This window comes from Mus caroli, chromosome 3, assembly GCF_900094665.2.
Source record: "Mus caroli chromosome 3, CAROLI_EIJ_v1.1, whole genome shotgun sequence".
NCBI lineage: Eukaryota > Metazoa > Chordata > Mammalia > Rodentia > Muridae > Mus > Mus caroli.
The window spans coordinates 45,033,754-45,047,991 of NC_034572.1; the positions used below are offsets into that span (position 1 = coordinate 45,033,754).

A 14,238-nucleotide genomic window follows, 5' to 3' on the forward strand; every position below is an offset into this window, starting at 1 on the left:
GAGAGAGAGAGAGAGAGAGAGAGAGAGAGAGAGAGAGAGAGAACAGATACCCATGGATTGTCCTGACCTCTGCACTTTTTGTACACTTATACGTTGGCACATACACACACACACCACACACACACCTAGCAAAGACCTTTAAATGTCAATTAATTAATTAATTAATTAATGCATAATGCAATATATAATGCTATATGATAATTATAAAATGCAAGTTTATTTTTATTTATTTTGGGGATAATAACGAAAGAAGAACAGAAATAGATTATAGTAGGAAAAGTAACTTATTTCCAAGTATTCTGAATACCCTCTGAAGAAAGGCCAAGAGGACGAAAAGGGAGAAGGATGGAGACACGCTGTGGAAGGAGACAGTGGCCATGAGAGAAACTAGGAATAGTCCCCTGTGGCTGTGCAGGTCTGTAAGCAGAGCTCTTGGGGAGTGAAATCAGGATGTTCAAGGCTACCTTCAGCTGCACAGGGAGTTAAAGTTTAGACTGGGCTACATGAAACTCTGTTTAAAAAAGCAAGAGAGAGAGAGAGAGACAGAGAGAAGAAGGAAAAGGAGAAAGAGAAGGAGAAACTACAGAAATAGGTTAGAGGTGTAGATCAGTGGTAAAACACATGTAGCATGTGTAGCCATGGGTTCAACTACTGGGATCAACTCTTTTCCCATAGAAAACAAAAAACACCCGTTGGAACTATAGATTGTGGGTCAACAAATCAATGATGGCTAAAGGGAAGCCATTAAGATGGCCAGCTGGTGGAAATGCGGAAGCTTGTTTGTTGTATTTTTAAATTCTAATTACATTTATTTATATGTATGTATGTATGTATGTATGTATGTATGTATGTATGTATGTATGCGTGTGGCTGTGTAGGGGGTCAGAGGACAATTTCCAGTAGTTAGTCCTCTCTTTCCACTCCGTGGGCCTAGGGAGCAAACTCAGCTTGTCAATCATGGAAGCAAGTGTCCTCTGTGAGCCACCTTGTCGGCCCCTGTATTTTCAACCATGTATCTTTAGCTAGATTTTCTTCCACAGGATAAAAATTGCAGGGAGTTGAGGTGGTGGCCAGGTTTGAGTCTGAAGAAGGACACGAGAAACCCTGCTTCTAGTTAATAGCTGCAAGGAAACAGGAAATGAAGTTTTAGAGAAGCAGGAAACACCCAGTAACTGAAAACAGCCACTAGGTAAGAAAGGATGAAGCCAGCCTTAGGCATCCGGCTTCATTACTGTCCTCATGAATACCTCTTCTGAAGCTACCACGGGACAAAAAACAACGTCCTTGCAAGAACTTATGTAAGTTCTCACAGAAAGTTTATTTGACTGACTTTTCTTGAAGGAATTTTAAGAAATACTTTGAGGTGGGGCGTTAGGCAGTCAGCTTAGGACAGAGCTAGTCACCCGGATATGAAGAGTCAGTTTTGAAAATCGCTGGGAACATCTCTTGAGGGACACTGAAGCTACACTAATTCGAAGCGGCAGATGCATTCACACGGGGATGCGCCTGGCCTGTGGTGGCGTGGCCATCCTTATGTAAGCTGATTAGGCCTGAGCTGCTTGGTGAACCGTTCAGAAAGCCTCAGAGCGCGGCCGAGCCCACACCCCGCATTTGCCCTCTCTGGTTTATGGAAGAGATGTGAAGGACAGTGCACATGGGGAAATCAGAGTGCTAGAGCAATAAATACCATGCTTCTCAAAATCAGTGGAAAATCCCATCCAGAATAACAGATGGGCTTTGTACAGAGAGGGGAAGCAGGCTCACTTCTTTAGGCAAAACATTTGTATTTGTATTTGAGAATCTATTTAGCTGAGCATGTGTAGAATCTGAGGAAGGTTTACATCAGATGTTACGATTATTTTAGGGAGTTATAATAATGTATCAGTTCGGTTTCGGACCCAGGGGACAGGGGACTGAGGTGCATATTTTAAATATCAAAGCAGACCAGCTGTTCTAGTTTGGTTTCTGTTGCAGTGTTGAAACAGTCCGCACAGAAGCAATGGGGGAGGAAACGTTTATTTAGGCTGCAGGTTATAGTCCACCATCTGGGGAAGCTGGCTCAAGAACTCAAGGCAGGAACCTGGAGGCAGGAACTGAGGAGAGCCTAGAATCAGCTCTCCTTTCTGCTTGCTGGCTTTCTTCAGGCTCACTTTCAGCAGGCTGCTCCTCCTCCTCCTATTCCTCCTCGTCCTCCTCCTCCTCTTTCTCCTCCTCCTCCTCCTCTTTCTCCTCTACCTCTTCCTCCTCTTCCCCCTCCTCCTCCTCCTCTTCCCCCTCTTCCTCCTCTTCCTCTTCCCCCTCCTCCTCCTCTTCCCCCTCTTCCTCCTCTTCCTCTTCCTCTCTTCCTCCTCCTCTTTCTTCTACTTCCTTCTCCTCTTCCTCCTCCTCCTCCTCTTCCTTTTACTTCCTCCTTCTTTCTCTTCCTCCTTCTCCTCCTCCTCTTCCTGTTCTTCCTTCTCCCTCTTCCCCCCTCGCCCCCCCCCCCCCCGCCTTTTTTTTTCTTTTAGTTTTTCAAGACAGGATTCCTCTGTGTAGCCCTGCCTGATTTGGAACTCACTGTGTAAATCAGGCTGGCCTCAAATTCAGAGGTACACCTGCTTATACCTCCCAAGTGCCACCAAGTCCAGCTTTCAGCAAGATTTCTCCTACAGCCGATGCCCACCAACTAGGGAATGGCACCACCCACAGTGACCTGGGCCCTCCCACATCAATTAGCAACCATGAAACTGTGGAGTGTCTTTCCAGCCCTACATATGCACAATCACTGAGGCATAAAACAGGGGTGTGTGTTTCAAGAACTAAAGTGAAATCACTTATGATGTCTGAATTGTGCGGAAGGAAAGTGGCTGAGCTCTGCAGGAAAACACAATGACCAGAATAATAAAGGGTTTTACTTATTTTGTGTGTTCGTGTGTGTGTGTGTGTGTGTGTGTGTGAATTTGTGTGTGTTTGTATGCATGTGAAAGTAGTGTGTATGTGTGTAAGTGTGTAAATGTGTGAGGGTGTGTATGGGAGTGTGTGTGAGAATGTGTGTGTATGTGTGTATGTGCCTGTGGTTAAGCATATGTGGAGGTCAGTTCCAAGTCAATCAGTGGATAGTTCACAGAAATATTTGGCTTTATTCATGACAGTGTGACTCAGAGATAAAAAAAACTGGCCTGGCTAAAGCAAGGCTATGAGTTTGACTAGCAATGCTGCAAATAATAATATACTCATTTGTTAATATTTACTCATCAGTGATCAGATCTCTCAGTCAGTCTATGAGGGTTTCAGCTTGTGAAATGTCCCTTGTAGGGTTCTGTTTGTACACTTTTTTTCCTGTAAAGATTTATTTATTTATTTTATGCGTATGAGTACACTATTGCTCTCTTTAGACACACCAGAAGAGGGCATCAGATCCCATTACAGATGGTTGTAAGCCACCATGTGGTTGCTGGGAATTGAACTCAGGACCTCTGGAAGAGCAGTCAGTGCTCTTAACCACTGAGCCAACTCTCCAGCCCCCTGTTTGTACACTCGATCCCTGATTGATGGTGCTGTGTTGGAAGGCTGTGTAGCCTCTTCGGGGGAAGTGGGTCCCTAGGAATGAGCCTGGATGAACCTACATTTAAATTGTTGCTTTTTTGTTGTGCAGTGCTGGGGACTGAATACAAAGCCTTCAGTATCCCCAGGCAAGGGCTCTGCCACTGAGATAACTCCCTAGGCAAATTATTATCATTTTGTGTACATAGATTTCATTTTGTAGGTTTGACTGTAGAGCCTCACTTCAATATCTGATATTAGCTGCAGGCAGAGCCTAAGGCATAGTGGTTGAAGGCAAAGGAGGTGGAGGGGTGGGGGTGATGAGGGTAGGGGTGGGGTATGGAGGGGGAGGGAGTTTACCTTAAGTTTACAGTTGATAAATCTTCATGTAGGGCACTTGAACTTTTATTACACTATTCTACTTTTGTTTTAGGTTCTTCTACAATAGGGTGTTGGAAAGAGAAGTCTGCATTTAAGGTTTGCTTTCTAAGATGAGAGAACTTTTTTTGTGGCTGATCTATGACACAGCTATCAGATGTGGGCGCTGGAAACTGAGCCCAGGTCCTCTCCAAGTGCTCTCAACCACTGAAGCACGTCTCCAGGCCTGGCTGCCAAGCCTGCTTGATTGAAAGCATGAGGATAAATGTCCCAGCTCTTGATGCCTGAGTCATAGAACCAACCCTGGATACCCTCCTTATGTGATAACTACCTCTGTCCTTGAATCATTTTCAATTAGTTACTCTTCTTTACAGCAGAAACTATCTCAGCTAAAACAGTGACCAAGAGCCAGGTGGACATGTCTTTAATCCCAGCACTCAGGAAGTGGAGCCTGGTCTACAGAGTGAGTTCCAGGACAGCCAGGGTTACACAGAGAAACCCTGTCTCCAAAACCAATTAATTAAAACATAAAACAGTGACAAAAATCACCTCTCTGTGTATCTTCTGTTTCATCTCATTTATTTATCTTTTTATTTACATATGTATGTATGTATGTATGTATGTATGTATGTATGTATGGGTACTTTGCCTGCATGTACATTTGCAAACCAGAAGACAGTATCAGAGAAATTGTGAGCTGCCAGTGTGAGTGCTGGGACTTGAGCTCAAGACCTTCAGAAGAACAGTGAGTTCCTTTAGCCCTGAGCCATCTCTCCAGCCCGGAATGAGCAGCTCTTTAATTCACCCACAGGTCTTAGGTTTATGAGTCTCTTGAAGACTTGACACTGAATCAAATCAGAGACAAATACAAAGTATCATTCTGCCCTGGGAGTGGAGATTGAGCCCCTGCGTTTCTGTGGTTTCTGTCCATGACAGCTGCTTAGGATTTCACTTTCATCCTTCTATTCCTCCCTAATAGGTTAGGGCAAGCCCACCATCAACCATCCAGGTAACATTCCCTAGATGCAGGGTCATCAGTGAGCATTGTTACTTACTGGAAGAATGCTCTCTGGCGGATGGGGGAGGGAAGCAGGAAAACTCTGCGTTAAGCAGGGCATAATCTCTTCAGGGACCTGCTTCAGTTTCAATCCGACTCAAGTAGTGCTTTGCAGCTGGCCCCAGTTTTTGCTGCTCTGAGAGTGAGTTGTTGGTTATGCACTGCCTGGGGTGAGGGCCAACCAGGGAGGGGGTTGGAGAAGGATGCGGAGAGTCAGAGCAGCTGGGAGCAAATGTATCCAGTTAAGGGGATCAAAACAGAATGTCAGCAACCCCAGGGATGCCCCAAATCTTGCATAACTCTGTGTTATCTAGGCCATCTCCCCCAACCCCACCCTGCTTCTCGTTTGAAACAAGGTCTTTATAGAAAGCTGTATGTAGCTAAAGCTGACCTTGAACTCATGATCTTTCCTGCCCAGCCTCTGAGTGCTAGGATAAAATAGGCAAGCACCATCCTGCTGGCCTTCACCCACTCCCTTTCTTTTCTGAACACCTCCAGTTATTCTTCCTAGATCTTACTCCATTCACTCATACTGACTACTTCAAAATTCTGGAACTTTCCAGCATGCACTGGCTGCAAATGAATTGTGCTTTTCTGCTCCCTCATCTGACTCTCCTTCTCGCCTGACTTATCTCTCATCTCCCTCTACGGAGTCTTTTTTTTTCTCGAGACAGGGTTTCTCTGAATAGCCCTGGCTGTCCTGGAACTTTGTAGACCAGGCTGGCCTCGAACCCAGAAATCCACCTGCCTCTGCCTCCCAAGTACTGGGATTAGAGGCATGTGCCACCATTGCCCGGCTCCAGTCTTTATTAAAAGACACCTTCATAAAAAAAGTTTGTTTTGGTTGGGTATGGTGGCACACATCTATAAATCTAGGACTTGGGACACTGAGGCAAAAGGATTTGAAGTTTAATGCTAGCTTTGGGGCTACATAGTGAGTTTGACTCAAGGATTGTCATAAAATGAAATAAGATCTGCTTTAAATGTCATATCTGAAATGACAATTTCACTCCCAACCAATACTTACAAATTCTACCTAATCCCTTATATATATATTTTCTCCTTTGTTTTATTATCTGATTCCACTCAAAAATATGTACTGAGGATTGCTTTAAACAGTGGCTGAGAGGCTGAGAGGCACGCTGCACTTATTTGTTGCATGCGATGCATACGTGCATGAATGATTCCTGGCAGGAGGCCGAAGACCTCAGTAAACACTGACCTGAATCAGAAAAGCCCAGCATCCTCCCTTATGTAACAAGTTAGGGAACGGGCAGAGCTCTCCGGAGCCCTGTCTTTCCTTCAGTACTACTACAAAGCTCGGTTTCTTCATGTGAAGATGTATGTATGTATCCTAATGTACAATACACTGTATTTCTACATGCACATAGTAAGAATAGAAGACCTAGGCTGCGTGTGATCATGACTCACATCTGTGAATCCAGCACGGAGCAAGGCTGCCAGCCCAGACTATGTAGTGAGCTCCAGGCCAGCCTGGACCAGAGACATCCTTATCGAGATCACAAGCTCCCCTCCTCCAACAAGAAAGACTAGAAACATTTAGGATTTTTAAATTTTATTTAAATGAGTTCACATCAAACCCAGTAATCTGGTCTTACATAGAATAAAGTAAGAGAAAGGCAAAGGAAAATCAAGGTGACACCAGTTGCATAGAAAACTCAATTTCTAAAACGTAAAACTTAAATCCAAACTTAACACTATTTAAGGTCTTTTTTTTTTTTAAAGATTTATTTATTTATTATATGTAAGTACACTGTAGCTGTCTTCAGACACTCCAGAAGAGGGAGTCATATCTTGTTATGAGATGGTTGTGAGCCACCATGTGGTTGCTGGGATTTGAACTCTGGACCTTTGGAAGAGCAGTCGGGTGCTCTTACCCACTGAGCCATCTCTCCAGCCCACTATTTAAGGTCTTAACACAGCCTGATTTTAGAGGGTGGGAAAACTATTAAGACTTGTAAAATACCAACTCCCAATCAAATATCTATTAGTAAAGTTAAATTCTTTAAGGTATAATTAAAATATTCTAGGAAGAAGGGCTAAGGTCACAAAAAATACAAAAGCAACTATAGAATTTTGCAGATCAGCCTTGGGGTGATGCTGTTTCCTCTGTGACCTGGGTTTCCTCTTGTGACTCAGGCTGGGCAGGGGGTTCTGAGCCTAAGGGAGGGCTTTCTTCTAGTTCGGCACTCTCCTCGGAGATCGAGCGCGGGTCCTCAGTAGTGGTACCTTCAGCCTCCTTGCTGGTATCAGCCTCCTCCTTGGTGGTATCAGCGCCCTCCTGGCTGGTATCAGCCTCCTCCTTGGTGGTATCAGCGCCCTCCTGGCTGGTATCAGCCCCCTCCTGGCTAGTATCAGCCTGGTCTGGGGCTGCACTCTCCACCTCCGGAGTAGACTCAGGGACACCCTCGGTGGTCTCCACCAGGGAAGCCTCGGTTATCTTCAGCTCAGGCTCTGAGCTCGATAGGGATGCCTCCACCAGGGCAGCTTCTGCAGGGACCTCGGAGACGGAGGCCTGAGACTCTCCTGGAAGCACAGCAGCAGCCTCTGGGACTTCCTCAGCATCTACGGATTCAGCTTCCGTTACAGCAGCTTCTCCAGGCTCTGAACACACTTGCTCGGCTTCTACCACATGCTCTTCCTTTTCACCTTTAAGATTTGGTTCATTAAACACAGTGTCAATAGGGAGAGCATCGGAGTAAAGTGGACTACTACGATTTATTTTATCTGGGGGGAAGGGAAACATTTTTGAGACAACACTTACTACAAACTAGATTAGCCATGAAGCTGTTACTTAGCCTGAGATGATCTTGAACTCCCGATCCCCACCTCCACCTCCAACCCCACCCCCGCCCCCCACTCCATTTCCAAGCGCTGTGAGTACCTTTACCCTCCCGAGTCATCTTGCTGGCTCTAATACAGTTGTTATGATAAAGAAATTAAAGCTGAATGTTTTGCCCTGTGGTGCACACTCTTGGTCCCAGCATCCCAAAGGTGGAGGCAGTAGATTTTTGTGGGGTCAGGGTTTAGCTTGGCCTACATGCTGAGTGAGTGTCTCAAAAACAAAACAAAACAAACAAAAAACAGAAACCCCAAACAACCAAACCAAAAGCCCCCAAACCAAACCAAACCAAACCGAACCAACTAACCAAACAAACAAACAAACCAAAAACCTCCCAAATCAAACCAAATCAATCCCAACAGAAAACAAAACAAAACAAAAAAAAAACCCTGCAAATCAAAACCTGAGTCCCGAGCTGCTAATATCCCTGTTCCTAAATAATGATCACAGTAATTGATAATGACTTTATAATTGAGATAGGAAAAAAAGGTATCAATTTAAAGTGATTGGCTTGGGGCTGGAGAGAGGGTTCAGTCTTAAGAGCACTGGCTACTCCTACAGAAGACCAGGGTTTGGTAACCAGCACCCACACAACCAACTGTAATTCTGTTCCAGGGGAGCCACCCTTCTTCTGACTTCTTGTGTGTGTGTATGTGTGTGTGTGTTTTGTGTGTGTGGAGAGAGGAAACCAGGTAGTATACAAATCTGTGTGCAGGCAAAACACTTACATAAAATAAATCTCTGAGAAGTTAAAGTGAGCTATTTAAGGCAGGAAACGGATGTTAGTGTGAAACTGTAAGGTTCTGTTCTCACAGTGGCTGAATTCTTGGCTCAAGGACTCAGTGCACAACACTGGTTCAACTCACGTGAAGTAACTTTGAGAAAGACACAGGGCTTCTCAACACTGAAAATAATTAGCTTATGATTTAAAATAATGAGGGGAATGAGAGGTAACACTGCTGAGAGAGACAGATTCTAAAATGATGCTTGCATCTATGGATGTCTGAGTAGTAGCAATCATTATTACCATACAAAGAATTAAAACTGCCTATCAGCAGGACACCCAGAAATCTCGTTCATTTATCAGATGCACTCATCCAAAATGAGTAGCTTTCCCTGAAGTGAAAATCCACAGCCATAATAGGGGAAAATATTTTAAAGATGTAACTATTTAAAATGGCTGCATTGGGTGGTGAAGGTAAGCACGTTTTGTTTTGTTTTTTAATTTTGTCTATTTTTTATGTATGTGAGTCCACACTCAGGGTCCTCATGGCATCGGATCCCATTACAGATGGTTGGGAGCCACCATGTGGTTACAGGGAATTGAACTCAGGACCTCTGGAAGAGCAGTCAATACTCTTAACCACTGAGCCATCTCTCCAGCCCCAGAAGGTGACCATGTTTAAACTTGTTCTCCTAACATCTTTTGGCCGAGTGTCATCTAGCAAATTCCCTGGAACATTGTGGGTTACTGCGACTTTTCTTCCCAGGTGAAAGCCACACATAGCCATTCTTGATTAAGGTACTAAAGAGGTGAAAGAATGAAAAAAAGCAAGGAAGCAATCAAGGGAGCCAAGTATGGGGGTCCATGCCTGTAATCCATCATACAAACGTTTAAGGTCATCCTGCTTTGGAGTCATGAGACCTTGTCTCTAATAACTAAACAAAATAAGAAAGTTATTTTACCTGGAAGTGGTTGCAACTCCGCCTTTGTTTGTTCTTTCGTTTCAGCTACATGTTCTGTATGTCTCCCTTGCTTTGATGTTAAAGCCTTGTAAGTCTGAAAGAAAATGTGATCTTAGCTTGCTTTCTCCCTAAGATTTATCTCATACAATCTCTATGAGACGAGACCCCCCCATTAGCAGTTCAAAGAAGAGTGGCAGTGCACACCTTTATCCCCAGCACACTGAGGGCAGAGACAGGAAGATCTCTGTGCTCTGGGGGTGGGGGAGGGGGGGTGGAGAGATGGCTCAGAGGTTAAGAGCACTGACTGCTCTTGCAGTCAATTCCCAGCAACCACATGGCAGCTCACAACCATCTGTAATGGGATCCGATGCATAAAGAAGCATAAAGAACAATTTCAGTGCAGCGCAGAAGAGAAATCATGCCCGCCATCATGTGAGCTAGCCCCCTATTTTTGGAGATAGAACCTTTCTCCATAAGAGCCTTGGCTGAACTGGAACCTGGAATGCCGACCACACTGGCCTTGAACTCAGAGTACTGGCATGAGCTAGGAAGCAAGGCACATGACTCATTTAATAGGTCTTTAAGTACTTACGTAATATCCACCAGCACTGACTGTCACACCTACAACCAGGTAATAGATCATATTGGAGCCAGATGTTCCAGGGAATTTCCTGGATGACATTCGGCGAAGAGATGCTAGGAAAACAAGTTTATACATGGTTACTTTCACCACATAATACAGGCATCCTAAATAATTACATCTTTTAAGTAGTTTCTCCTATTACTGTTGGAGATTTTCACTTCTGGGAAGGCGGTTGTTGAAGGCAGGGGATTGATTTCATCCAACAGCCTCTCGTCTGATTTCAGGGTCCCTGGTGAAGCCTGCCATCTTAGTGTCGGGAAGGGCAGATGTGGGTGAAGACAAACGCAAGAAGCAAATAAGCTCAACACCCACGCAAAAGGCAAAAGAAACACACTCCTTCATACATGTCCAACAGTTACTTCATCAGAAATAATCAGAAATTCTGCCCTTTTCTGTTCTTTTTTTTTTCAGCTGTCCATTTGAGAAAGAAGGGAAGGATTGTTTTAAAAATTAATTAAGTGTCCTTATAGCTAAGGATAAAATGTGCCCTTGAGGATGGGTAGAGCACATGCTCGGAATGGACTAGCCGCTTAGCTGAGGCCAGCCACACCCTTGTCCTTTCTCTTTCTCAGCCCTCTTGAATCCTCTTGGTGGATGACCACCACTTGGCTGGTTTGTGGTGAGGCTTTTTTTGGCTTAAAAAACAGATCTGTGGGGGCTGGTGAGATGGCTCAGTGGGTAAGAGCACCCGACTGCTTTTCTGAAAGTCCAGAGTTCAAATCCCAGCAACCATCTGTCACAAGATCTGACTCCCTCTTTGAAGACAGCTACAGTGTTCTTACATATTTTAAATAAATAAATTTAAAATAAAAATACAAACAAAACAGATGGGCTGTCATCTGGGTGTGCATGCTCTAGTTCCAGCTGCTTAGGAGGCTGCAGAGGGAGGACTGTTGGAATCTGCCTGGATTCACTGAATGAAGTCTCAAGTCTAGCTAATTTCCTTCTCTCACCATGTGGGTCCTGGAGATAAAACTTGGGGGTCATCAGGCTTGATGATGAGCACCTGCAGAACCAACTCACTGACCCACATCAAATTGTTAAAACAAACAACCCTAACAACCCTACCAAAACCCCACCCCACTTATGGTAGAGAGTACAGGAGGCCTGAGTTCCCTCCCCAGCACCATAAGTAAGTAAATAAATAAATAAATAAATAAATAACAAAAAGGAGCCCCACCTCAAAACCTTTTGACATATGTGTATAACTATAGATTTCTTATTTGATCCAGGATTTTTTTTTTTTTTTTTTTTTTTTTTTTTTAATACTAGGAATCAAATCCAAGGTTCCTACCGGCTGAGCAAGCTACACCCCATATGCTCCAGAAAGATATAAAGAAATTATCAACAATACAAGGAGATTTAAATACAATTTCAGGGGGCTAGAGAGATGGCTCAGCGGTTAAGAGCGCTGACTGCTCTTCTGAAGATCATGAGTACAAGTCCCAGTAATGGCATGATGGCTCACAACCATCTGTAATGAGATCTGATGCCCTCTTCTGGTGTGTCTGAAGACAGAGACAGTGTACCCATATACATGAAATAAATAAATAAATAAATCTTTAAAAAAAGAGGATGGACCTCTTTAACAGAGAAAAAGAAAGAAGGAGACAGAGAGAAAGAGAGAGAGAGAGAGAGAGAGAGAGAGAAAGAAAGAAGGAAAGAAAGAGGCCTATAGTTGTTGAATGTGTTGGTGCACACCTCTGACCCCATGACTTGGGAAAGTAAGGCAGGGCAATATAAGTGTTTCAGACCAGCCTGGATAGCTAGACCTTGTTTCTATAAGGCAAAAACAAAGACAAAAAAATCCCTAAAACCAAGTAGGCTAGCCATAAATAATGATATTTACTAAATTGGAAGATTAATTTATATGTTATATTTTGTCTTTCTGATATTTTCCCAATGAACTATTGTAAATCTAAATTATTCATTAAAAAGTTACATTTTTAATAACCAGAAAAGTTACATTTTACACCAAAAAGGACAAAACTTAATGATAGTTAAAACACACCTTTCAAAAAATAAACACTGAAACAAATTTATTTTTTACTAAAGTAGGAAGTACCAACAATGCAACAGTTAATACCCACAAAGGAAGACAAATTTAAGATTTCAGTCAATGCCATATTGGTGGCCCAGGCCTTTAATCCCAGCAATTGGGAGGCAGAGTTAAGAGGATCTCTAGGTTTGAGGCCAGCCTGGTCTACAGAGTGAGTTCAGGACAGCCAGGGCGACACAGAGAAACCCTGTCTTGAAAATTATTAGTAATTATTCAGTAGAAGTAGACTTGCCTATGGGGCCTTAGATAAACCTTAGATTCAATCCCTAGTACTACAAAAAAAAAAAAAAAAGGTGAAAATTAAAATAAGGTCAGTTCCCCTGCATCCAGGACTGCTAATTGCACATTTATGTCTTATTTTGATCTAATGGGAGGAGTGGGAGGCAGAGGATGTAAGAAAGTATGATGTAGATGCAGGACTCAAGGGAGTACAGGGGGCTGCAGCCAAGCCTCAAGACCTAATCCAGTCTCTGGTACCCACTGCCTCTTGCAAGCTGACCTCAGAGCACATGCAGGTTCTGATGGATGTGTGCCTACGCCTGTGTGGGAGAGATGGGGTGGGGAGTGGGGGGGGGATGAAGAGAGGGAGAGAGAGAGAGGAGGGAGAGGGAGAGAGAGAGAGAGCGAGCTTTCTGTGGAGGATGAGGTCAGTCTCATCTCTTTCTTTATCTGAGCACCAGAACAGTCCCCATTATAGTCAGTTTACATAAATGGCGTCTCCTCACTTCTGCAAGTTGCTCTCTTACGAGGTATACACAATACAGAGAGGGGAAGGCATTTTAGTACTTGTGGGGAGACTTCTTTTAAGCATCATTTAAAAGAATAGGTGACTAGATCTCTTTCTTGAGATCATCCACCACCAACACAGGCCTAATCAAAGCAGGGTAAACAAGTGTCCAAAGCAAAGCAAAGCAAAGTTCGCTCTGGCTCATGGATTTCCACAGGCGTTTTTCAGTCTTTCTCAATGAAATCTTTGCTTTGGATGCTGCCTCGGATGCCTCAAGGAGTGGGGCAAAGTACAGAATAATTAACTTTCTAGTGTTCAAGATCTGTGCCCCAGTGAGTGATGGACAGAGAGGGTGGGCAGCTAGGAGAGGACCTGCAAACCAGCCCAAAGCCTGTTAAGCTCTTATATTCCAGGATGCTGCTTCTTTAGAAAATTTCCAAGAGCTCCCCATTTCCTCACGCATTCCCTAACCCGAAGCTGATGGAGCTGCAAGCTTGTCAGCAACATCAGAAGAGTACCCCGAGCCCCACTTCGAAGGGATGATCAGGGCCACAAGAAGCCAGGGTTTATCACCGCCAGGGTTCAGTGAACCGACACTTCTTCTAGGGCCCACATGAGAACACGTGAACACCCCACGTCCACCTACCCATCCGTTCCTTCACCTCTTCGGAGAAACTAGTGGTTTATTAAATAGAAAACTGTGGAACTCTAGGAGAAAGCCAAACCTCTTCGAAGTGGTTCTTTTCACTCCATATCTATTGATCATAACCCACAGTCACTTAAAAAAATGAAGGAACATTACTTGCCAGAGATCAGGAATTCAAGACTGGAACCCAGGAAGTCTAATTTGGATTCAGAGGCCATCCTGGAAAAGGTCCTTATTCCCAAAGTTTCCAAGAAATTCGGAGAGCTGGCCCGAGACCCTCCCTCACTGTTCCTTCACTGGCCCAGGGCTCGGGGCGCTGGTGCCCAGCCTGGACGGGTGGAGAAGTGTGGGACACTCACCGTCCTTCCCCAGCGGCGCGGGACCTGGGGGCGCCCTCCGGGGCAGCGCCAGAGTCTTGGACACAGCCCTGCGGAGATACATCGCCAGATGCGCTCAGATTCAGCCGCGGATCAAGCAACCCAGGCTCAGAGGGAGGAGCCTAGGGAGCGCCCCGCCCCGGGTGGGACTCCAGATCCCGTGCGTCCCAGCCCCCAGGGGATGTGGGAAGGGTGTCGAGTTAGAGGTTAGCACCTTGGTCCCCTTACCCAGCTCTAATAGAGTTGCAGTCCTGTGCTCCCGAGCAGCCGCTTAATGACT

The 14,238-nt window shown here is 44.6% G+C and overlaps 1 protein-coding gene across 1 annotated transcript; it reads right to left on the reverse strand.

The window, feature by feature from the left end:
- Positions 1 to 6,862: 6,862 nt before the first annotated feature.
- Mgarp (mitochondria localized glutamic acid rich protein) lies at positions 6,863 to 14,022 on the reverse strand. The gene is made up of 4 exons (XM_021158873.2): positions 13,941 to 14,022; positions 10,099 to 10,202; positions 9,507 to 9,600; positions 6,863 to 7,627 (listed from the first exon to the last, which is right to left on the reverse strand). Exons 1-4 carry the CDS (start codon positions 14,020 to 14,022, stop codon positions 7,062 to 7,064), a joined length of 846 nt encoding a protein of 281 aa, XP_021014532.1. The 3' UTR covers positions 6,863 to 7,061.
- Positions 14,023 to 14,238: the final 216 nt, after the last annotated feature.